The 25,402-nt window shown below is 43.6% G+C and overlaps 1 protein-coding gene across 1 annotated transcript in view; it reads right to left on the bottom strand.

Annotated features, from left to right (window-relative positions):
* LOC115133646 (echinoderm microtubule-associated protein-like 3) overlaps positions 1–25,402 on the bottom strand; it is a 50,533-nt gene that overhangs the window by 2,754 nt on the left and 22,377 nt on the right. Inside the window, 18 exon segments of the mRNA XM_065021934.1 lie at positions 5,210–5,277; positions 7,171–7,302; positions 7,650–7,775; positions 7,903–8,054; positions 8,296–8,434; positions 8,705–8,839; positions 9,770–9,865; positions 10,143–10,253; positions 10,826–10,895; positions 11,011–11,160; positions 11,516–11,636; positions 11,924–11,953; positions 13,670–13,698; positions 13,977–14,058; positions 14,061–14,092; positions 15,526–16,035; positions 19,080–19,194; positions 19,489–19,662. Coding sequence (XP_064878006.1) covers positions 5,210–5,277; positions 7,171–7,302; positions 7,650–7,775; positions 7,903–8,054; positions 8,296–8,434; positions 8,705–8,839; positions 9,770–9,865; positions 10,143–10,253; positions 10,826–10,895; positions 11,011–11,160; positions 11,516–11,636; positions 11,924–11,953; positions 13,670–13,698; positions 13,977–14,058; positions 14,061–14,092; positions 15,526–16,035; positions 19,080–19,194; positions 19,489–19,662 — 2,272 coding nt within the window.

Below are 25,402 nucleotides of genomic sequence, written 5' to 3'. Positions count from 1 at the left end.
TTGGGCAGAGAGGTAGACAACCAGTTTGAAGGTTTGAACCACCAAACAATTATGTATTTTTTATCATCTTGGGGTTGTGTATCATTTTGTATGGGTTCATGTCACAAAGGCATGGTAATTAACATGCAAGTATTTATATGAGTTGATAATGCTTGGTATGAGAGAGAACGTCGCGACCCTGCCCACAACGTTTGTTTACCTAAAACATTGGCTCACAGCAAAAACTTTCAAACTAAATGTTCTTGTTTTTAATTTAACTAGGCAAGTCAGTTTAGAACAAATTCTTATTTTCAATGACGGCCAAGGAACAGTGGGTTAACTGCCTGTTCAGGGGCAGAACGACAGATTTGTACCTTGTCAGCTCGGGGATTTGAACTTGCAACCTTTCGATTACTAGTCCAACGCTCTAACCACTAGGCTACCCTGCCACCCCCTCATAACGATGCAAGCAGCCACTTGACGGAGTGAGTGCTAGCTACGGACCGGCACATTAAGCTATCCAAGACCAACAATACAAAAACAGACAATACAGCTACAAGTAGTGAGTGGAGTTACAAATGGCCCGTACTAAACAGGTTAATTGTCTTACCTGTGATTAAATGTTTTCCACACGCATAGCTACTCGTAACCTACTTGGACACTGCGTACCCACATTTCCCACTCTCTCACATTGAACAGCAGGATGGGATTTTTGACGTGGACACATGTAGATTGAACAACACAACAGCTTTTCGGCGTGTTTTGTTATTTCTGTATATATTTTTTTATTGAACTGGGGGTCAATAGGCCGAGCCTTCTCTTGTCTTTACTCCTCCCGTTACGGGGTCTGAGACGCCGAAGCTTCCCACCATTAGCTCTGACAAATTGAAAACCCTAGTCATTGGCGACTCCATTACCCGCAGTATTAGTATTATGTTTCAGTCAGGCTTAAAACGAATCATCCAGCGATCATACACTGTTTACCAGGGGGCAGGGCTACCGACGTTAAGGTTAATCTGAAGATGGTGCTGGCTAAAGCTAAAACTGGCGAGTGTAGAGAGTATAGAGATATTAATATCCACGTCGGCACCAACAATGTTAGAATGAAACAGTCAGAGGTCACCAAGCGCAACATAGCTTCAGCGTGTAAATCAGCTAGAAAGATGTGTCGGCATCGAGAAATTGTCTCTGGCCCCCTCCCAGTTAGGGGGAGTGATGAGCTCTACAGCAGAGTCTCTGGCCCCCTCCCAGTTAGGGGGAGTGATGAGCTCAACAGCAGAGTCTCACAACTCATTCGCTGGTTGAACACTGTTTTCTGTCCCTCCCAAAAGATAGAATTTGTAGATAATTGGCCCTCTTTCTGGGACTCACCCACAAACAGGACCAAGCCTGGCCTGTTGAGGAGTGACAGACTCCATCCTAGCTGGAGGGGTGCTCTCATCTTCTACCAACATAGACAGGGCTCTATCTCCTCTAGCTCCACAATGAAATGGGGTGCAGGCCGGGCAGTAGGCTGTTAGCCAGCCTGCCAGCTTAGTGGAGTCTGCCACTAGCACAGTCAGTGTAGTCAGCTCAGCTTTCCCCATTGAGACAGAGTCTGTGCCTCGACCTAGGTTGGGCAAAACTAAACATGGCGGTGGTTGCCTTCGCAATCTCACTAGGATAAAGACCTCCTCCATTCCTGCCATTATTGAAAGAGATCGTGATACCTCACATCTCAAAATAGGGCTACTTAATGTTAGATCCCTTACTTCAAAGGCATTTATAGTCAATGAATTTATCACTGATCATAATCTTGATGTGATTGGCCTGACTGAAACATGGCTTAAGCCTGATGAATTTACTGTGTTAAATGAGGCCTCACCTCCTGGTTACACTAGTGACCATATCCCCCGTGCATCCCGCAAAGGCGGAGGTGTTGCTAACATTTACGATAGCAAATTTCAATTTACAAAAAAAAACAGACGTTTTCGTCTTTTGAGCTTCTAATCATGAAATCTATGCAGCCTACTCAGTCATTTTTTATAGCTACTGTTTACAGGCCTCCTGGGCCATATACAGCGTTCCTCAATGAGTTCCCTGAATTCCTACCGGACCTTGTAGTCATAGCAGATAATATTCACATTTTTAATGATTTTAATATTCACATGGAAAAGTCCACAGACCCACTCCAAAAGGCTTTCGGAGCCATCATCGACTCAGTGGGTTTTGTCCAACATGTCTCTGGACCTAGTTTTGTCCAATGGAATAAATGTTGTGGATTTTAATGTTTTTCCTCATAATCCTGCACTATCGGCCCACCATTTCATTACGTTTGCAATCGCAACAAATAATCTGCTCAGACCCCAACCAAAGAGCATCAAAAGTCGTGCTATAAATTCTCAGACAACCCAAAGATTCCTTGATGCCCTTCCAGACTCCCTCTGCCTAAGGACGTCAGAGAACAAAAATCAGTTAACCACCTAACTGAGGAATTCAATATAACCTTGCAATACCCTATCTGCAGTTGCACCCCTAAATACTAAAAACATTTGTCATAAGAAACTAGCTCCCTGGTATACAGAAAATACCAGAGCTCTGAAGCAAGCTTCCAGAAAATTGGAACAAAAATGGCGCCACACCAAACTGGAAGTCTTCCGACTAGCTTGGAAAGACAGTACCGTGCAGTATCGAAGAGCCCTCACTGCTGCTCGATCATCCTATTTTTCCAACTTAATTGGGGAAAATAAGAACAATCCGAAACTTATTTTTGATACTGTCGCAAAGCTAACTAAAAAGCAGCATTCCCCAACAGAGGATGGCTTTCACTTCAGCAGTAATAAATTCATCAACTTCTTTGAGGAAAAGATCATGATCATTAGAAAGCAAATTACAGACTCCTCTTTAAATCTGCGTATTCCTCCAAAGCTCAGTTGTCCTGAGTCTGCACAACTCTGCCAGGACCTAGGATCAAGAGAGACGCTCAAGTGTTTTAGTACTATATCTCTTGACACAATGATGAAAATAATCATGGCCTCTAAACCTTCAAGCTGCATACTAGACCCTATTCCAATTAAACTACTGAAAGAGCTGCTTCCTGTACTTGGCCCTCCTATGTTGAACATAATAAACGGCTCTCTATCCACCGGATGTGTACCAAACTCACTTTTTCTTGAAAAAGCCAAACCTTGACCCAGAAAATATAAAAAACTATCGGCCTGTATCGAATCTTCCATTCCTCTCAAAAATGTTAGAAAAAGCTGTTGCGCAGCAACTTACTGCCTTCCTGAAGACAAACAATGTATATGAAATGCTTCAGTCTGGTTTTAGACCCAATCATAGCACTGAGACTGCACTTGGGATGGTGGTAAATGACCTTTCAATGGCGTCAGACTGAGGCTCTGCATCTGTCCTCGTGCTCCTAGATCTTAGTGCTGCTTTTGATACCATCGATCACCACATTCTTTTGGAGAGATTAGAAACCCAAATTGGTCTAAACGGACAAGTTCTGGCCTGGTTTAGATCTTATCTGTCAGAAAGATATCAGTTTGTCTCTCTGAATGGTTTGTCCTCTGACAAATCAACTGTAAATTTCGGTGTTCCTCAAGGTTCCGTTTTAGGACCACTATTGTTTTCACTATATATTTTACCTCTTGGGGATGTCAATCGAAAACATAATGTTAACTTTCACTGCTATGCGGATGACACACAGCTGTACATTTCAATGAAACATGGTGAAGCCCCAAAATTGCCCTCGCTAGAAGCCTGTGTTTCAGACATAAGGAAGTGGATGGCTGCAAACTTTCTTCTTTTTTTTATTTTAACTCGGACAAAACAGAGATGCTTGTTCTAGGTCCCAAGAAACAAAGAGATCTTCTGTTGAATCTGACAAATCTTGACGGTTGTACAGTCGCCTCAAATTTTTTTTTTGAAAACTGAAGGACCTCGCGTTACTCTGGACCCTGATCTCTCTTTTGAAGAACATATCATGTTTCAAGGACAGCTTTTTTCCATCTACGTAACATTGCAAAAATCAGAAACTTTCTGTCCAAAAATGATGCAGAAAAATTAATCCATGCTTTTGTTACTTCTAGGTTAAATTACTGCAATGCTCTACTTTCCGGCTACCCAGATAAAGCACTAAATAAACTTCAGTTAGTGCAAAATCTTCCTGTCTGGGTTGGCGCCCCAACCTTGGGTTGTGCCGTGGCAGAGATCTTTGTGGGCTATACTCTGCCTTGTCTCAGGATGGTAAGTTGGTGTTTGAAGATATCCCACTAGTGGTGTGGGGGCTGTGCTTTGGCAAAGTGGTTGGGGTTATATCCTGCCTGTCTGGCCCTGTCTGGGGGTATCATTGGATGGGGCCACAGTGTCTCCTGACCCCTCCTGTCTCAGCCTCCAGGGGGCTAGGGGGCTAGGGTCAGTCTGTTATATCTGGAGTACTTCTCCTGTCTTATCCGGTGTCCTGTGTGAATTTAAGTATGCTCTCTCTAATTCTCTCTTCCTCTCTTTCTTTCTCTCGGAGGACCTAAGCCCTAGGACCATGCCTCAGGACTACCTGGCATGATGACTCCATGCTGTCCCCAGTCCACCTGGTCGTGCTGCTGCTCCAGTTTGAACTGTTCTGCCTGCGGCTATGGAACCCTGACCTGTTCACCGGACATGCTACCTGTCCCAGACCTGCTGTTTTCAACTCTCTAGAGGCAGCAGGAGCGGTAGAGATACTCATAATGATCGGCTATGAAAAGCCAACTGACATTTACTCCTGAGGTGCTGACTTGCTGCACCCTCAACAACTACTGTGATTATTACTATTTGATCATGCTGGTCATTTATGAACATTTGAACATCTTGGCCATGTTCTGTTATAATCTCCACCCGGCACAGCCAGAAGAGGACTGGCCACCCCTCATAGCCTGGTTCCTCTCTAGGTTTCTTCCTAGGTTTTGGCCTTTCTAGGGAGTTTTTCCTAGCCACCGTGCTTTTACATCTGCATTGCTTGCTGTTTGGAGTTTTAGGCAGGGTTTCTGTGCAGCACATTGAGATATCAGCTGATGTAAGAAGGGCTATAAAAATTGATTTGATTGGGAAACAATGTCCGTTTTCCCCAATTTGTGGGTGTAGTCGAGGCGAATCCCTTATTATTACGTGAATACCTACTGGGACTATTTCCTGCTCTACTCTCTAGCCAGAGAGACGTGTCTCCTGAAAGAAGTTTGATGCTGTGGTATTTCAGAGAGGAGCGTCTCACCTGCCTGTGCTGAGCCCAACAGACACCACGGCCCCATTAGGACAGAAGTCTGCACACAGCCCATACTCCTGAAAAATACAGTATGAATATCAGTATTTGTTTACATGTGTAGGGGTGTGCATGTGTTTACATGTGTAGGGGTGTGCATGTGTTTACATGTGTAGGGGTGTGCATGTGTTTACATGTGTAGGGGTGTGCATGTGTTTACATGTGTAGGGGTGTGCATGTGTTTACATGTGTAGGGGTGTGCATGTGTTTACATGTGTAGTGGTGTGCATGTGTTTACATGTGTAGGGGTGTGCATGTGTTTATATGTGTAGGGGTGTGCATGTGTTTATATGTGTCGGGGTGTGCATGTGTTTACATGTGTAGGGGTGTGCATGTGTTTACATGTGTAGAGGTGTGCATGTGTTTACATGTGTAGGGGTGTGCATGTGTTTGCATGTGTTTACATGTGTAGGGGTGTGCATGTGTTTATATGTGTAGGGGTGTGCATGTGTTTATATGTGTCGGGGTGTGCATGTGTTTATATGTGTAGGGGTGTGCATGTGTTTATATGTGTCGGGGTGTGCATGTGTTTATATGTGTCGGGGTGTGCATGTGTTTATATGTGTAGGGGTGTGCATGTGTTTATATGTGTAGGGGTGTGCATGTGTTTACATGTGTAGGGGTGTGCATGTGTTTACATGTGTAGGGGTGTGCATGTGTTTATATGTGTAGGGGTGTGCATGTGTTTATATGTGTAGGGGTGTGCATGTGTTTATATGTGTAGGGGTGTGCATGTGTTTACATGTGTAGGGGTGTGCATGTGTTTATATGTGTCGGGGTGTGCATGTGTTTATATGTGTCGGGGTGTGCATGTGTTTATATGTGTAGGGGTGTGCATGTGTTTATATGTGTCGGGGTGTGCATGTGTTTATATGTGTCGGGGTGTGCATGTGTTTATATGTGTCGGGGTGTGCATGTGTTTATATGTGTCGGGGTGTGCATGTGTTTATATGTGTAGGGGTGTGTAGGGGTGTGCATGTGTTTATATGTGTAGGGGTGTGCATGTGTTTATATGTGTAGGGGTGTGTAGGGGTGTGCATGTGTTTATATGTGTCGGGGTGTGCATGTGTTTATATGTGTTTATATGTGTAGGGGCGTGCATGTGTTTATATGTGTAGGGGCGTGCATGTGTTTATATGTGTAGGGGCGTGCATGTGTTTATATGTGTAGGGGCGTGCATGTGTTTATATGTGTAGGGGCGTGCATGTGTTTATATGTGTAGGGGCGTGCATGTGTTTATATGTGTAGGGGCGTGCATGTGTTTATATGTGTAGGGGCGTGCATGTGTTTATATGTGTAGGGGCGTGCATGTGTTTACATGTGTAGGGGCGTGCATGTGTTTACATGTGTAGGGGTGTGCATGTGTTTATATGTGTAGGGGTGTGCATGTGTTTATATGTGTAGGGGTGTGCATGTGTTTATATGTGTCGGGGTGTGCATGTGTTTATATGTGTAGGGGTGTGCATGTGTTTACATGTGTAGGGGTGTGCATGTGTTTATATGTGTAGGGGTGTGCATGTGTTTACATGTGTTTACATGTGTAGGGGCGTGCATGTGTTTACATGTGTAGGGGTGTGCATGTGTTTATATGTGTAGGGGTGTGCATGTGTTTATATGTGTAGGGGTGTGCATGTGTTTATATGTGTAGGGGTGTGCATGTGTTTATATGTGTCGGGGTGTGCATGTGTTTATATGTGTAGGGGTGTGCATGTGTTTATATGTGTAGGGGTGTGCATGTGTTTACATGTGTAGGGGTGTGCATGTGTTTACATGTGTAGGGGTGTGCATGTGTTTATATGTGTAGGGGTGTGCATGTGTTTACATGTGTAGGGGTGTGCATGTGTTCATATGTGTAGGGGCGTGCATGTGTTTATATGTGTAGGGGTGTTTGTGTATTGTCCACTCCCGCCCACCTCCAGCGTGGTGCACCAGTCCAGTTTGTGCTCCACTGTGTTCCACACGCACACCTGTCGGTCATGTCCACAGGTGAGGAAGACATCCTGAGAGGGGTGAGTAGCCAAACCCCACATCTCATCCACATGACCCTGCACGGGGGAGAGCAACACACACACACTCAATACACACACTGGTTTTAGGGGTCTATTCTCTATGCTTCTCCCTATAGTGTGCACTTGTTCACTGCCATTGTGGATTTAAAAGGAATGGATATTGTGTAAGACACGGTGGAAACTCCTAACCCATGTGTCATGACTCATGCATACAACAATATAATACTTAGAAATCCATGAGGGGGAGTGAGAAAGTGCGCACTTTGGGAAGAACGGAAAAGTGTAGGAGATCGGAGAGCAGAACATGTGCAGACCAGGTGTTTAACCACAAACCACTTCACATACCACCCAGTACATACTCCATCATGCCAATGTTAACATACCTGCACTATGGCCACGAAGCCGTCAGAGAAAGTGCCCCTCAGGATGGCATTTCGGGTGGTACCAACCAACACCTCTTCCCCGTTTACATCTGTGATGCAACGGACCGCACCAAACTTTTCTGGAATCTATAATAAATTCATATACTTTATTCTGAAATTACACACAAATACATACAAAAAGGTCTTAAATGTTGAAACACGCTTGGTTTTGTTATTAAGAGTGACAATGCAAACACACACACGCGTCTTTCACCTCACACTCTCGCTCGGGCGCCAGGTCTGCGCTCCAGCGGATGATCTTACGGTCTTTGCCCCCGCCGCTGAGGAGAGCGCCCCCCTGCAGCATACACAGTGTAAACACACTGCCGTCATGGGCCCGTGTCTGACGCATGATCTGGAACGTCTCTTCAACAGAAGGGAGAGAGAGAGAGAGAGAGGAGGTGAAGAAGATTACCTTGTTGTCTTTTGTCACAGGTCTCTCACATTCGGAGAGCAAGCGGAAAAGATAGGCACACATGTCTGGTACATTATTGGCTAAGGAGGTACTAAATCAGATGATATTGTATTATTAGTTTATATACACTGTATGTCACATAGAGAGCCTAGTCCATATTTGGAGTCCGTTTGGAACAGAGCGTAACATTACCTTTGGCTCCTTTCCCCAGTGTCTTGACGTCGCCGGGTGATTTGCCCCATGTCAGGATGTTCCCCTCCGAGTCCCCAGTCAGCACGTCTCCCGTCAGGCTGAACACAAAGCACTGGATGAACTTGGGTTTCTTGTATTTCTGACGGAGGAAAGAAGAGCAACATTACAAACCGATAATAGGTTTGAATGACGATATGTAGCGGAGGAGGTTTAGTGAGAAGTAGCCTTGCGTGAGACCTGCAGACTCGTTTTCGCCTCCAGAGTTGGTCTAGGCTTTAGCTCAATGGGCTAGAATAGTCTTCCTTGAGTCATACAGAGGAGCCGGGTTTGATATACCCATTGGTCACGTATCTTTTGTAAATGTGAAAAATACTTTTCAGATGAAGAGTAGTTAAGGGACTTCCCTCACCCCGAAGATGCCCTGTTTCTTGGTGAGTGAGCCGGCACTCAGGGTCCAGAAATAGATGTGAGACTTTCCACAAGTGATGATGTTGGTGCTGTCGCTGGGGTTGAACTCCACTGCAAACACTGCCTCGTTGGTGCTCTGGATTAACACACACACACGGAGAACATTTAATAATCAGATAATTCACTCAAATGCAAAATCACTGTGAACTCCAATGTTTATCTCAAACCTGCATTTCTACAAATTTGCCAACCTTGGAATTGACTTGAGGACCGTTCAGATTGTATGATAGGGCATAACACTTCTGCAACTTAGTTTCAATTTGCAGATGCATTACAGTCCAGCGGGGGATGGGCAAATTTTACATACTTTGAACCATCTTATGTATTTACGTGGGCTGAACCTTTTCCCTAACCACTCCTTGTGACCACTCTCAAATTTCACTGGAGATTCTCGAATCTAGGGCACTCATGACAAATGATGCTTATGCTAAATCAATTTGGCGAAAATACGAGAAGTTCTGCATGTGTGCTACAAGAAACTTGAGACCAAGAGAGAAAATGATGTCATATAAACACCCACCTAATATCCAAACCCCTCTAACACGCACACACACACACACACAGATGCATATAGAGCACACACCGGCGGACAAATTCACAGTCTAAAATATTTACACAGTTGCCGTGGCAACACCGCTGAAATGACTCTCAGGGAAGTAAAAACATTTGGGACAAAAGCCTGTGACAGAACTAGGTGATGTGGAAGAATTTATTTTGGCTTAATCTATGCAAATAGGCCTCCTTTTCAGGGATCTGAAGATTCTCACTAATGTAATGCCGTCTTTAACAGCCTACGCATGCAAATTACAGGCTTGGCTACCTGCAAAGATAGGGGTATATTTTGGTTGTTATAACACAAGGAAGCCGTATCAAGATGTATACTGTAAATGGTATTGATTAATTGCCATATGAATAGGAATCTGTGTTTGTGTCTTTGTACGTGCCTGTGTGCTTGCATGAAAACGTGAGTGTGTGCACATGTGCGTGTCTTGGTGCATTGCTTTACCTTAACCTCTGTGTGCTTGGTTCCTTTGGCACAGTCCCACACAGACAGCATGTGTTCATTGGAGTCATCAATCACACAGAGGAAGGCTCCAGCGTCCTGCAAGCAGAGGAGAAGTAAGACGGAAAGGAGAGAAAGAACCAGTGAGAGGGCATATGACAGATGGAGAGATGATGCAGCCCAGTCACAAATCAGGACTAATGTATTAAAGCCAGTATTGGTTTTATTTGAGAGTCCTGTATGGAGATTAGGTGTCAGGGGTTCTTCAATCGCCTTAGTGAGTTGAGAAATACTGTACTAAATATAGGCCATAAACTCAGTAACATCTAGTGTGTGCGTGTGGGAGGGTTGTTTTGTAGTGGGAATAAAGACTTACTGCAAAGGAGAAAGCCACAGACCCTACACCTCTCTCAAAGGTGCCCAGTCCTATCTGTTGTAGGGTGATCAGTGTGGAGGAATCCCAGATATGGACATAAGGCTGCAGGGGCTAAGACATCAATTAGACAAGGATTGATAATCAGTATCATGTGTCTTATTATATGTATACAATACTTTTTTTCTGTGGATTTGATTGTATGACCATTTAAAAAAAGATATAACAATTAAGTCTTAAAAGGGACACTCCAGCAAGAAAGGAAACATTTTAGTTTTAAATAGTGACAGATGATGTTCCTTAAAAAGGTCCAATAGAGCCATTTCTGGTTAACATTTAAGTACCTTAGTGATTGTTTTCAATTAATATGGTCAAAAATAAACAAAAATTGCTAGGACTGTCTGGGAGTGGTCTGAGTGGGGAGGGGAAAACTGAAAACTAGCTGTTATTGGCAGAGAGGTTTGGCACTCTTTCTTATTGGTCTATTAACTAATTTACCGCCTGGTGATGTCACTAGGCAGGTCAAAACTCCACCTGACCAAAACAGGCTCACATTTAAGGTGGTCTTTTCAAACAGCTCTCACACTAAAAGGGCATGCTCATTTTCAGTGTGTAAATCTATATAAAACACAGAAAATCACATTTTTGACTGCACTGGGCCTTTAAATAGCCCAAACGCCCCTCACCTTTCCATCCTTGTCCACCCCCGCCGTCTGTCCTGATGCCACCCGTACCTTGTCTGGGTGGATGGTCAGACTGAAGTAAAGACAAATTGGGATATCATAAAGCATCAACTTCACAATTGGTTTTAGTTGATTTTGTACAGTTATGTAATGATACGAGAGGTCGAGGTTGGATCTGAGCCACTCACCAGCGGACACAGTCGGTGTGTTTGCGGTAGTGGCGCTGTGTGCGGTTGTTGATGTGGTACAACACCACCACACAGGCGATGAAGTACACCGCCTCACCCGACGACAGCAGGTACAGGTTGGCCCGGCAGTCCCGTCCTCGGTAACCGTAACTATGCGGCTCCAGTCAAGGTGACATCACTGAAGCGTCTCATTGGTTCATTAGTCTAAATCATTAATTGAGCCTAAAGCAATTTCACCCACAGCTACACCCATAATACGTGATTTATGGATGACATAACTTCCATTTACCTGGAGGAGAGGATGGCTTGGCTCAAGGACATCCGATAACTTAAATATGTTTCTCTGACTGATGGGCAATATGGACTTCATGGCTTTCATCCAAGAAACTTAGCACTATAGAATATGAAACATTCTAATCAACCATGAATGGAATTTAAAAACTAAAATGCTGCATTATCAACACCCCACTGGTCGTGACTTGTGGGAGGGACTCAGGAAGGATACACCCAATCGAGTTCCAGTTTCTCTACAGGTGGCTCCATCCTCAGGTCCTCGTAGTTCTGGATGTTGGAGGGGACATACATGGTGATTGGTCGACCACGGATGAACATCTTGATTGATTGACCTGTCAGCCAATGAAAGAGGGTGAAAAATAATGTAAGACAAGACTGGACATTGGATACATATTAATCTCCAATTACTACCATGGGTCAATATGAACTTAATCTTATCCTCAAATGTTTTGCTCTTTCAACAGCCTGCCTAAACTACCAAAGCCCTGGTGATGCTACAATATCTACCAATAATTCACTCCATAACAATAAGTCAACAGTCTGCACCATTAGCCTGTATGAATCCCAAGCACCTACATTTAGTTGAATGACATAACAGTTAACACATGACGTTTCATACCTTGGGTTCCTCGTCTGGACCCGGGAGATCCTACGAGAAGAGAGGAAGAGAGACAAATAAACAAGGAACACTAAATCACAGCTGATTCCAGCAGAGCAGATCATGCTTTGACATTACGGACCCTTCGGGACCAGATTCAGAGCCGGTCGAATGAGGTCTATGAGCAAACCAGAGGGGTGGTTTTCCAACACCAAGCCTGTCATCTAGACGACTGTTACTTCAATTTAAAAGGTTGGGGGAGAGGAGAATGGGTTTTACATGTTGATGGTTCTGGTTTGGGATGTTTCTGGTGGGAATCTGTCTGTCTCGCTTTGAAAAAGGTTGTAAAACTAAAAAGCAGGGCTCACGTCACAAGGGAGGGAAAGTCTGCAGTTTAACTATATAGTAATGACCCGTTTTGTTAGGTAGATTTCTTTTTATTAGTCATTGTTGACCCTATTTGGAATATCCCCATGGGTCTACCTCATACCGCTCCTGGACCCTGTTGAAACACATCAATGACTGCTTTTGATTGATTTAAAATGGAGTGGCATTTTCACACGATTGCCACTTGCAAGTATTGCCATTCAGTTAGGATGTAGTGAGTAGGACATAGTTCAATTCAGTTATTGCTTATCTATATGACCTGGTTACACTTTACAGCCCTCTCATGATGCAGGAGAGGCAGTTAAGAGACAACCTAAACTCATGCGGAATACAGGCAGACCTGTCTCAGGCCAACTCATAGAGACAGAGAAAGTTAATAAGTCTAGTCCTGGACAGCTCACAGAAAGAGAGAAAGAGACCAAAAAAACCACACAAAAAAATATAAATATTTTTGGCGTCCTTCCTTCTCCGGTAAAACATCCATCATCCCGTCAGGAGTCTGGGAGTGGTGCGGCAGCACGGCTTACCACAATGGATGGCTTTCCAGGGAGCGTTGGAGTACTAAACAGACTCTCTTGTGTTTAACATCAGAAACGGCTGCTGCTCTACCTCGTGAAAACGTGACTGTAAAAATAAACACTGCTTTTCCTGCGATCCCAGTATGATGAGAGGTATTTTCTGACCAAGTTTTTATTTCCGTGTGTGGTGGGCGGAGAAATGGACAGTGATGAACTCTAAATGACCTTTAGCCCCATAGACGACTAGATGATGCAATGTCCAGTGGTCAGTCACTTGTAGTAGTAGTAGTCTCCGATACGGACTTATGCTCTTTTGAAGGCTCACTCCATGCACTCTCTGTCTCGTAGAAACCCCTTGTCCTGTGGATCACTGATCACATTTACAGACTATTATGCTCATCTGATGGGCTTTATGAAACTGACTTCACGCGAACTGACTCCCCATTAGGTTCAACTGGTAAATACTTAGAGACAATATTAAATACAATAGAAGAGGGACTGTGCTTTAACTCTCTCTGGTTTTGGAACGAGTCCCATTATAAAGCTAATCCACACTCAAAAGCCAACGCTCGTTAAAAGCTGAAAAGTTAACTAAGCACGAGTATTGCGCTGTCTGAATACTATCTTTGACATTTTGTAGGCAGTTTAGTGTCCCAAACTAAAGAAGGGGAATGAAAACTTACGGCCAGATCTGGCCAGCAGTCAGTCATTTCAGACTACATAGAGTTTGAATAATGCATTATAGAACGTCTAAAGTAGGGTTGCAAAATTCCAGGAACATGCAATAAATTCCCTTGTTTTCCAGAAGTCCTGGTTGCAACCCGAGTCTGGACAGAGACTAGTGTTGTTGGATATGCATTACCTGCTCTGGCGATAAGATCCTTGGTCCGGCTGTGAGAAAAGATACAACTGTTAGACAGACACATTATATCCAAGAGACTCCTTTCAACCACTGGGACCAAACGTTATATTATACAGTCTGTGGGCCCAGCTCACGCAACTGGGAGATCAAGACTTTTCATGGGAAAGTCATTTTATTATAGTAGAAGAAAGGGAACTCCAACGAGTGACTACTTGGTGAAATACGTCATGTTTATGCAGTCGTAGGAAAATGTGATGTGAGAGTGAGTTTGAAAGACAATCTTGCTGATGGATGGGACTTCCCTCACCTCTCCAGACTGGGGGATCTGTTGAGTAGGTTGGCCGAGGATGCCGCCTTTTTGTCCAGCAGCTTCTTTGTCTTCTCCTGGGGTCTTTCACCAGTTTCTCACTGTTCCTGCGAGCTCTGGACAATGAGTGGATAGGCAGCATAAGAGGATTTATATGCAGGGTTCCACAAACACACACACTGATGAACGTTGAATGTGTGTTTCAACGTGTGGGGCATATTTTTCCTGGAACACACACACACACAGATTGTCCTGATAATGACTTGCCCAATAATTAAGAGGAAATGGCCCTTGTCATGTGACCAATGATGTTCCAACACAACAGGATAAAGTAATCCTTCTCACCCCCCCCCCCCCCCCCCCTTAAAAGACCTAGATGCACTATTGTAAAGTGGCTGTTCCACTGGATGTCATAAGGTGAAAGCACCAATTTGTAAGTCGCTCTGGATAAGAGCGTCTGCTAAATGACTTAAATGTAAAATGTAAATGTAACAACACGTAATAGGAAGTGAAACAGAGATGACCTCCTCCCCACTGGATACAGCCGTCAGTTCAACGTCTAGTTTTGATTTATATTTGGTTGAGTTAGAGTGAATTCAGCACGAAATCAATAACAAAATAAATTCACCTGTCATTGTATTTAGGTTAAAAGTTGGGTGGGGGGGAAAAAATCTAAAAGCGCCCTTACGTTGATGACTTGTTGCAAATCCAATTAGTTTTCTATGTTGATTCAACATCATTACATTGTTTTTTTGAGGGTTGAAATGATGTGGAAACAATGTTGATTCAACCCGTTTTTGCCCAGTGGGTCTCCACTGTGGCGCCTAGTGATAACACACATGCATATAGTACGTGGTAGATCAGTTTGGAACTTAATAGCCCAGTTCATATCCTTGTACATAACTTAGACACCACTGTCTTAGTACCTCTTAGTTTCCATGGTGTGGCAGGGTTGAGCTAACGGACTTCTTCATGGACAGAAACATATGCTATCAATTGGCAACAGACCTCTTGCAAGTAATAATTAGCAAACAAAACAACAAAACACACAACCACAAATGTGCACGCACACACACACACACACACACACACACACACGCAGAGGAAGCTGTAAAATGATTTGTGTGATTTTAGAGCAGCATGCAGCGAAAGAATCTCCCAAAAGAATGTCAGATGAAAAGCCCTGTTGAAATATCCACATGGAGGAAATCATGCTGAATCAATCCATGCTTGAATTAAAGGATGAGGCTCAGATTTGATTACCAGGTTACTGTACACACATTTAGCCCCTGTCAAACAAATGGAGAATAACACCGCAGCCGGATCCAGCGGGAGACACGTAAGGTATGCTCCTTGGTACTGAAGGCTTTCCATAACGCAACCTAATAGAATACCGCAAACTGATTCTTAGATTAGGGTTGTGACACTGGCGCGATGTAGTAATAAAAGCATAGAGAATAGGAGACAGTGTCAAAAAGAGGTGATTTTCCCCAAAAACCATGCAATCAGGTAGGAATGGAGAAGAGAAGTAGAGGTGGCGACAACGCACAGGGGTTTCTTCTTGCCCTCCAGGATGGTGGAGAGAGGTCCGCTCCGGGGGCTGGCGGACAGGTCCTTAGGGGGGGCTGGGGACCCTGAGATTGGGGTCTGGGAGGCTGAGCTCAAGCTCTCCGTGGAGCCATTTGGGTCCTGGTGGTCATCTCTTTGGAGGTTCCTGATGGCGGTGGGGTGGATGGCATCCTCTACGGAAGACGCCCAACTCAGGTCCTTCTCCTCCCCTTTCTCGTCCTTCTCCTCCAGTTCTAGTCCCTGGATGTGGTGGAACTTGGCCCGAGCCTCCTCCATCAGAGACATCCCCTCGGGGAGGGCATCCTCCAGGGAGAGGCTCTGGACGGGCCTGGTGAGAGCCAGGGGGACCCTGTCTAGCTCCTGGTCCTGCACCAGAGGAGTGAGGTCTGTCTGGGTAGCCCGATCATACGTTGGGGTCTTATGTATGAGGCCAGGGGATGTAGAGTCCCCATTAGAGCCATTCTCACCTTCAGTGCTGTTTAGTACTTGGCTAAATACACACACAGTATAGAGTTGAGATTAATAATAGAGAGAATACAAACAATCATCATACAGAAAACTATTCATTTACTCAACTCTAATAAGACTTTCCTAAACAAGTTAAAAGCTGTGAGTGAGTGAAAGGACTGGACAGTTTATTAAGTACACAACACTGTTCTTGAAAATCGATCGCTCGAACAGACAGTGAGTCACGTGGTTGTGGATTGCTATAGCACGCAGGCAGACCGACTTCTACGAATTCAGTTCCTGTTTGACAGTTTCTGTTCAGCAAAACGAGTGACCGAAGCGACTTTGAGCGTTGCATGATCGTCGGTGCCAGGCACGCCGGATCCAGTATCTCAGAAACGACTGGGCTTTTCACGCACAACAGTGGCTAGAGTTGACCAAGAATGGTGCAAAAAACTATAAAACAACCAGTCAGCGGCAGTCCTGTGGGCGAAAGCAGCTTGTTCACGAGAGAGGTCGAAGGAGAAGGGCAAGAATGGTGCAAGCGAACAGGTGGGCCAGAAACAGACAAAAAAACAGTGCAGTACAACAGTGTTGTGCAGAAAGGCACCTCAGAACACAAAACTCGTTGGTCCTTCTCACGGATGGGCTATTGCAGCAGACGACCACACCGGGTTCCACTCCTATCAGCTAAAAACAAGAAGAAGTGGCTCCAGTAGGCACACAATCACCAAAACTGGACAATTGAGGAGTGGAAAAACATTGCTTGGTCCAACCAATCCCGGTTCCTGTTGCGTCACGCTGATGACACAGTTAGGATTTGGCTTAAGTTGCATGAGTCTATGGACCCAACCTGCATGGTGTCAACGGTACAGGTTGGTGGTGTACTGGTGTGGGGAATTTTCTCCTGACACACTTTCGGTCCCTTCATACCATTTGAGCAACAAATGTTTCCGAAATCTTGTTGAATCCATACCACGAAGAATTCAGGCTGTTCAGGAGGCAACTAGATGGATGTACCTAATAAACTGGCCAGTGTGTGTATATACAGTATAAAACTACATTAAATTTGTATAGCGCTTTTCATTATACAGTTACATCTCAAAGCTCTACAGAGGGGAAAAACATGATATACAATAAAAACAATGTACATTTTGAATCAAGGCAGGTAAAAATAGGCTAGGTGCTAAATACATTTTAGATTGGGACTAGGACTATGAAAAAGACAGTCTATGAATGTTACACATAAATATACACACCTACCTACCTACCTACCTACCTACCTACCTACCTACCTACCTACCTACATACAGTTGAAGGCGGAAATGTACATACACTTAGGTTGGAGTCATTAAAACTAGTTTTTCAACCACTCCACAAATGTCTTGTTTACAAACTATAGTTTTGGCAAGTCGGTTATGACATCTACTTTGTGCATGACAAGTAATTTTTCCAACAATTGTTACCAGACAAATTATTTCACTGTATCACAATTCCAGTGGGTCAGAAGTGTACATACACGAAGTTGACCGTGCCTTTAAACAGCTTGGAAAATTCCAGAAAATTATGTCATGGCTTTAGAAGCTTCTGATAGGTTAATTGACGTCATTTGAGTCAATTGGAGGTGTACCTGTGGATGTATTTCAAGGCCAACCTTCAAACTCAGTGCCTCTTTGCTTGACATCATGGGAAAATCAAAAGAAATCAGCCAAGACCCCAGAAAAAAAATGGTAGACCTCCACAAGTCTGGTTCATCCTTGGGAGCAATTTCCAAATGCCTGAAGGTATGTTCATCTGTACAAACAATAGTACACAAGTATAAACACGATGGGACCACGCAGTCGTCATACCTCTCAAGAAGGAGACACGTTCTGTCTCCTTGAGCTGAACATACTTTGGTGTGAAAAGTGCAAATCAATCACAGAACAACAGCAAAGGACCTTGTGAAGATGCTGGAGGAAACAGGTACAAAAGTATCCATATCCACAGTAAACCGAGCCCTATATCAACATAACCTGAAAGGCCGCTCAGCAAGGAAGAAGCCACTGCTCCAAAACCACCATAATAAAAGCCAGACTACGGTTTGCAACTGCACATGGGGACAAAAATCGTACTTTTTGGAGAAATGTCCTCTGGTCTGATGAAACAAAAATAAAATTGTTTGGCCATAATGACCATTGCTATGTTTGGAGGAAAAATGGGGAGGCTTGCAAGCCGAAGAACACCATCCCAACCGTGAAGCACGTGGATGGCAGCATCATGTTGTGGGGGTGCTTTGCTGCAGGAGGGACTGGTGCACTTCACAAAATAGATGGCATCATGAAGGGGGAAAGGTATGTGGAAATATTGAAGCAACATCTCAAGACATCAGTCAGGAAGTTAATCCTTGGTCGCAAATGGGTCTTCTAAATGGACAATGACCCCAAGCATACTTCCAAAGTTGTGGCAAAATGGCTTAAGGACAACAAAGTCAAGGCATTGGAGTGGCCATCACAAAGCCCTGACCTCAATCCTATAGAAGATTTGTGGGTAGAACTGAAAAAGCATGTGCGAGCAAGGAGGCCTACAAACCTGACTCAGTTACATCAGCTCTGTCAGGAGGAATGGGTCAAAATTCACCCAACTTATTGTGGGAAGCTTGTGGAAAGCTACCTGAAACGTTTGACCCAAGTTAAACAATTTAAAGGCAATGCTACCAAATACTACTTGAGTGGATGTGAACTTCTGACCTACTGGTAATGTGACGAAAGAAATGAAAGCTGAAATAAATAATTCTCTCTACTATTATTCTGACACTTCACATTCTTAAAATAAAGTGGTGATCCTAACTGACCTAAGACAGGGAATTTTTACCATGAATACATGTCAGGAATTGTGAAAAACTGAGTTTAAATGTATTTGGCTAAGGTGTATGTAAACTTCCGACTTCAACTGTAACATTCTGGTCAAGTCCAAAGACAGTCAAACTATGCCTTATTTCCACACATTGATCATGTTTGAGCCATATCTTCATATATGGCTCTGGACAAACATGCCAGCCAATCCATTCCATGCCCACAGTCCCTCTGCACTGGCCTGGCACAGTACCTGGTGGCAGGGTGGCGGGGGCTGTCCAGGGCTGAGCTGGAGGACAGTTTACGGGAACTGGAGAACCCGTCAGAGCAGTAACCCTGGTTCAGGACACGGGAGGCTGCAGGGTTTACTGAGGGCACAAAATGGACACAATCACACACATTTAGTGCAAGGATGGAATTTTCATAGAAGCACACGACATGGGTAGGATAATGTATCGGTTACAGCTTATTGCTTGTGTACTGTAGTTAATCATCTTCAACCCTTTTCACACTACTGAGCCGAGCTGCACTTTACCGGCCTGGTTAAACATTCAAGATATTTGCTGGAACCGTGCTGTGAAGAAAATATGCAAGCCAGCACAGTACAGTTCGGGCACAATAACGTTAAGAGTACAACTGTGGTCTGATGGTTGGCCAGCCACCTGCGATGATCTGCTGTTTAAGCAGGGGGATCAACTGGTCGTGGAGGCGGAGCCTGCGTAGCGCGTCGGCCAGTGATGACTTCAGCAGCATGATCTCATCTTCCTGTGCCTGCAGACGCCCCTCCATCATGGACACACGGTCTGGGTACTCAGCGCTGCTCCCGGACACGTCATCTGTGCAGACGGACCATGGCAACAAATCAGGAGACAGTATGGAACCACATGCTGTCAGATCATTTGTGGATATTGGGGAAAATAAGGACAACCAATGGTAGTCTATATCCAACTCAATGCTGTCACTCAATTGGCAGATAGGATTGTCTTCTAGACAAATGACATATAGAGGTGAAGTACCTACTATCAATACCAATGCATAGGTTGGATACAACTATAAAATGCAAGATGGAAAAACTTAAAAAGATGCAGGCAGTAAGACATGACCCTGGTGTTGTAAATACAGCAAACAGCCAGGAAATATTCCTCAAAAGAGACTTCCATTCTGCATGAAGATGCGCCTCCTGACTATAAAGCCAACATTAATGGCCTCATCCAGCACTGTCTACAATTTAAAAGGATGGGATGACACTTCATGAGTCGAGAGAAACATATTTACTTAGGCTACTTGAACATCATGGTACTCTGACGCTGCTAATTTACTGAACTAAGTCCTTTTCCATCACAAAAAGAAGGCAGGAGACTGGCAGGAGACTTTTACCACCATTAGTAAAAGAAGGCTGGAGACTGTTACCACCATTAGTAAAAGAAGGCAGGAGACTTTTACCACCATTAGTAAAAAAAAAGACAGGAGTCTTACCACCATTAGTAAAAGAAGGCAGGAGACTTTTACCACCATTAGTAAAAGAAGGCAGGAGACTTTTACCACCATTAGTAAAAGAAGGCAGGAGACTTTTACCACCATTAGTAAAAGAAGGCAGGATACTTTTACCACCATTAGTAAAAGAAGGCAGGAGACTATTACCACCATTAGTAAAAAAAGACAGGAGACTCTTACCACCATTAGTAAAAGAAGGCAGGAGACTGTTACCACCATTAGTAAAAGAAGGCAGGAGACTGTTACCACCATTAGTAAAAGAAGGCAGGAGACTGTTACCACCATTAGTAAAAGAAGGCAGGAGACTGTTACCACCATTAGTAAAAGAAGGCAGGAGACTTTTACCACCATTAGTAAAAGAAGGCAGGAGACTGTTACCACCATTAGTAAAAGAAGGCAGGAGACTGTTACCACCATTAGTAAAAGAAGGCAGGAGACTATTACCACCATTAGTAAAAGAAGGCAGGAGACTGTTACCACCATTAGTAAAAGAAGGCAGGAGACTGTTACCACCATTAGGAGGAAAGAAGTTAACCAGAAACATGTGTTTTTTCTCAACCTTTCGCAATTTCCAGCAGCTAAGCAAAAAAAGGAGTGGAATGTTCTAATTGTTTATCATCGGGTTGTGTTTAGGGAACAGGGTTTAGCTCAAATGATTGTTAAGTGTCCGCAGACCTACTTTCTCTAAAGTAGTGCACACGTGTAGGGATGGCCTATTCCATGATGATTCTGGACATGTCTACGTTTTCTGCTAATTTCCTGAGACATTGCAGTAGGAAGACTTGTTAATAATTAGGTGGCGTTTAACAAAAGGATATGAGTCTGTTAGGATATTAATGAGTCGCCACAGACTTACATTTAATCTATATGCGTGTACGTTTTGGGATTGGGTCTATTCGATCATGTGTGTTTACATTTCCAATGAATTCCATCAGATTTGAAAGCAAAGGAGACAGCATTCCTGTATGTCGCAATGTCATATGAACAATGATCAGACCCTGAGCCAACTGCAGCTTGTTTTTAGTGCGGCCTACATTACTTTCAGCGTTGTTTGACCACATTTGCTATATTTTAGTGTTTAACGTTTCAGGTTTTATTAGTCTTATGCATGGGTTACGCAAAAAAAATCTTACTTCCTTCTCGACAATGCAACAACAAAAATAAAAATTAAACAAAGTAAATGGCTAAGTAGAATATAATAAGTAACGGATAATCAACTCAGAGCTCTATGCGTTCTCTGGAAAAAAAAAACGACATGGCGACGCGCTATTCCACGTCGTTCTTTATAGCGCGTCGTGGAACCCACCTTTCACGTCGTTCGTTATTTTCCAGAGAACGCATAGAGCCCGGAGTTGATTATCCCTTTTACACCATGGCTATAATTTAGAACATTTACCACTGGGAATGTTTTCATTTGCAGGTAGAAATATGTTAAAATGTCCACTGAGGTAGCACGCAAATTTACTAGAGACGGGACAGTAGTTGCCTGGAAAACCAAACAAACAGACTTGTTAGTTTAGATAGCAAGCTAGGACTGATGGTTATTATTAAAATCTAATGCCAATAATGTTATCAATTCGACTTTTGCTTTCAAACATAGTCAGTCCATTCTTACATATTCTATTACCATTGAATTATACCTTGCGTTATTTATTTATTTTACCTTTATTTAACCAGGTAGGCAAGTTGAGAACAAGTTCTCATTTACAACTGCGACCTGGCCCAGATGAAGCAAAGCAGTTCGACACATACAACACAGAGTCACACATGGAGTAAAGCAAACATACAGTCAATAATACAGTAGAAAAATAAGTATATATACAATGTGAGCAAATGAGGTGAGATAAGGGAGGTAAAGGTAAAAAATATATATTTTAAAAAGCCATGGTGGCGAAGTAAATACAATATAGCAAGTAAAACACTGGAATTGTAGATTTGCAGTGGAAAAATTTGCAAAGTAGAAATAGAAATAATGGGGTGCAAAGGAGCAAAATAAATACAGTAGGGGAAGAGGTAGTTGTTTGGGCTAAATTATAGATGGGCTATGTACAGGTGCAGTAATCTGTGAGCTGCTCTGACAGCTGGTGCTTAAAGCTACTGAGGGAGATAAGTGTAGAAAAGGCCCATGGAGTTGGTGGAATAATCCTTTAATTAATTGCCCTTCACTCAGCTGGGCCAGGGGCACTTTAATTAAGTCAGGTGGAAATGTCCGACAGATCTCAACTCCATAAAAGGAGGAAATTGCCATCGCCTGACCTCGCTGCTTTCTCTTTCTTAACTCAATCTGATCCAAAAGTTCTGTGCGTTCATGAATCCACGTAAGTCAACCGACTATGTTACCTTTCATCTGAATTATCTGTGGCGATCGGGAGAGTGGGCCATCCAGTTACTGTTAATAGTTATTACTGCGGAGCGCGGCTTGGAGCGCAGCTTCAAACATATTGTGTAATGTGAATTGTCAATGATCACGGACCTACGGATCCTCACTGGCCAATTATGCAATCGATATGGTTCATGTGTATTGAAATTAATTATATGTACACATGAAGACAATTGAAAGTGAAATGAGAAAAGTCATTGTTTGCTAACTGATTGACTTTGATCATGGGGATTATAAATTGTATCACCATTCACTGTTTGTATTCTTTCATGATTTATGATAAATAGTTAGGAGCTTACCTGTTAGTCCTCTAGGGGCATTATTTCATTTTTGGATAAAAAGACGTGCCCGTTTTAAGCACAATATTTTGTCACGAAAAGATGCTCGACTATGCTTGGAATTGATAGTTTTGGAAAGAAGACACTCTGACGTTTCCAGAACTGCAAAGATTTTCACTGTGAGTGCCTTAGAACAAAAGCTTCAGGCAAAACCAAGATGTTTGAGCGACCAGGAAATGAACAGGATTTCTGAAGCTACGTTTTCCATGATCGCCTTATATGGCTGTGAATGCGACAGGAATGAACGGACCCTTTCTATCGTTTCCCCAAGGTGTCTGCAGCATTGTGACGTATTTGTAGGCATATCATTGGAAGATTGACCATAAGAGACTACAATTGCCAAGTGTCCCGCACGGTGTCTGCGTGGAAATTGGTGCGCAAAAGTCAGCTACCAGTATTTTTCCATCCGAATCAGAGAAGAATGCAGGCTTCCAGGAACGGCATTTCAATGAAGAGATATATGACAAAACACCTTGAGGATTGATTCAAACAACGTTTTCCATGTTTCAGTCGATATTATGGAGTTAATTCGGAAAAAAGTTCGACGTGTAGGTGACTGAATTTTCGGTTAGTTTCGGTAGCCAAATGCATAGTAACAAAACGGAACGATGTGTCCTACACAAGAATCTTTCAGGAAAAACTGGACATCTGCTATGTAACTGAGAGTCTCCTCATTGAAATATCTGAAGTTCTTCAAAGGTAAATTATTTTATTTGATTCCTTTGCTGGCTTTTGTGAATATGTTGCGTGCTAAATGCTAACGCTAAATGCTAAGCTAGCTATCACCACTCTTACACAAATTATTGATTTTCTCTGGTTCTAAAGCATATTTTGAAAATCTGAGACGACAGGATTGTTAAGAAAAGGATAAGTTTGAGAGCAGGCATATTTATTTCATTTCATTTGCGATTTTTAGAAATCGCTAACGTTGCGTTATGGTAATGAGCTTGAGGCTGTAGTAACGATACCGCATGCGGGATGGGGCGGACTATGAGGCTAAATGACTCGCGGATGATTACTATTGACTTCGTAATGAACCTGACTGTTGAATTCCCTAAATTATGTTATTAATGAATGATATGATTTGATCTTTGATTATGAATTTGATTGGATACATGTTATTTGTTTCCTTTGTGATGCAGCACAGACTACTCAGTAAATATACCACTTTATGGTTAAAGGAATTCCTGCCTCAGTCTCATCCATTCCTCTGTCACCTGACAAGTGACCACCTGTTCACCTTCACTGTCAGTCATCCTACCTGTCCAGCTACCCACACAGATTCCACTAATCTTTCAATAAGTGTTTCCAGTTTCAGAGATTTTTGTAGTTTGTTCCAGTCATTGTCAGCAGAGAACTGGAAGGAGATGCAGCCAAAGGAGGAATTGGTTTTGGGGGTGACCAGAGAGATATACCTGCTGGAGCGCGTGCTACAGGTGGGTGCTGCTATGGTGACCAGCGAGCTGAGTTAAGGGGGGACTTTACCTAGCAGGGTCTTGTAGATGACATGGAGCCAGTGGATTTGGCGACGAGTATGAAGCGAGGGCCAGCCAACGAGAGCGTACAGGTTGCAGTGGTGGGTAGCCTCCATCATTCTTAAATAGAAGAAATTTGGAACCACCAAGGCTCTTCCTAGAGCTGGCTGCCTGGCCAAACTGAGCAATCAGGGGAGAAGGGCCTTGGTCAGGGAGGTGACCAAGAACCTGATGGTCACTAACAAAGCTCCAGAGTTCCTCTGGGGAAATGGGAGAAACTTCCAAAAGGACAATCATCTCTGCAGCACTCCACCAACCAGCCCTTTATGGTAGAGTGGCCAGACGGAAGTCACTCCTCAGTAAACGGCACATGACAGCCCGCTTGGAGTTTGCCAAATGGCACCTAGAGTCTCAGACCATGAGCAACAACATTTTCTGGTCTGATGAAACCAAGATTGAACTCTTTGGTCTGAATGCCAAGCATCACGTCTGGAGAAAACCTGGCACCATCCCTACGGTGAAGCATGGTGGTAGGAGCATCATGCTGTGGGAAAGTTTTAAAGCAGCAGGGACTGGTAGTCTAGTCCGGATCGAGGCAAAGATGAAACTGTTTTCTGCCCCTCCCAAAAGATAGAATTTGTAGATAATTGGCCCTCTTTCTGGAACTCACCCACAAACAGGACCAAGCCTGGCCTGCTGAGGAGTGACGGACTCCATCCTAGCTGGATGGGTGCTCTCATCTCATCTACTAACATAGACAGGGCCAGGTAGCAGGCTGTTAGCCAGCCTGTCACTAGCACAGTCAGTGTAGTCAGCTCAACTATCCCCATTGAGACTGTGTTTGTGCCTTGATCTAGTTTGGGTAACACTAAACATGGCAGTGTTCACT

This window comes from Oncorhynchus nerka, linkage group LG8, assembly GCF_034236695.1.
Source record: "Oncorhynchus nerka isolate Pitt River linkage group LG8, Oner_Uvic_2.0, whole genome shotgun sequence".
NCBI lineage: Eukaryota > Metazoa > Chordata > Actinopteri > Salmoniformes > Salmonidae > Oncorhynchus > Oncorhynchus nerka.
Note: the sequence above shows the minus strand (reverse complement) of the source record. Positions and strands in the feature narration are given on the sequence as shown.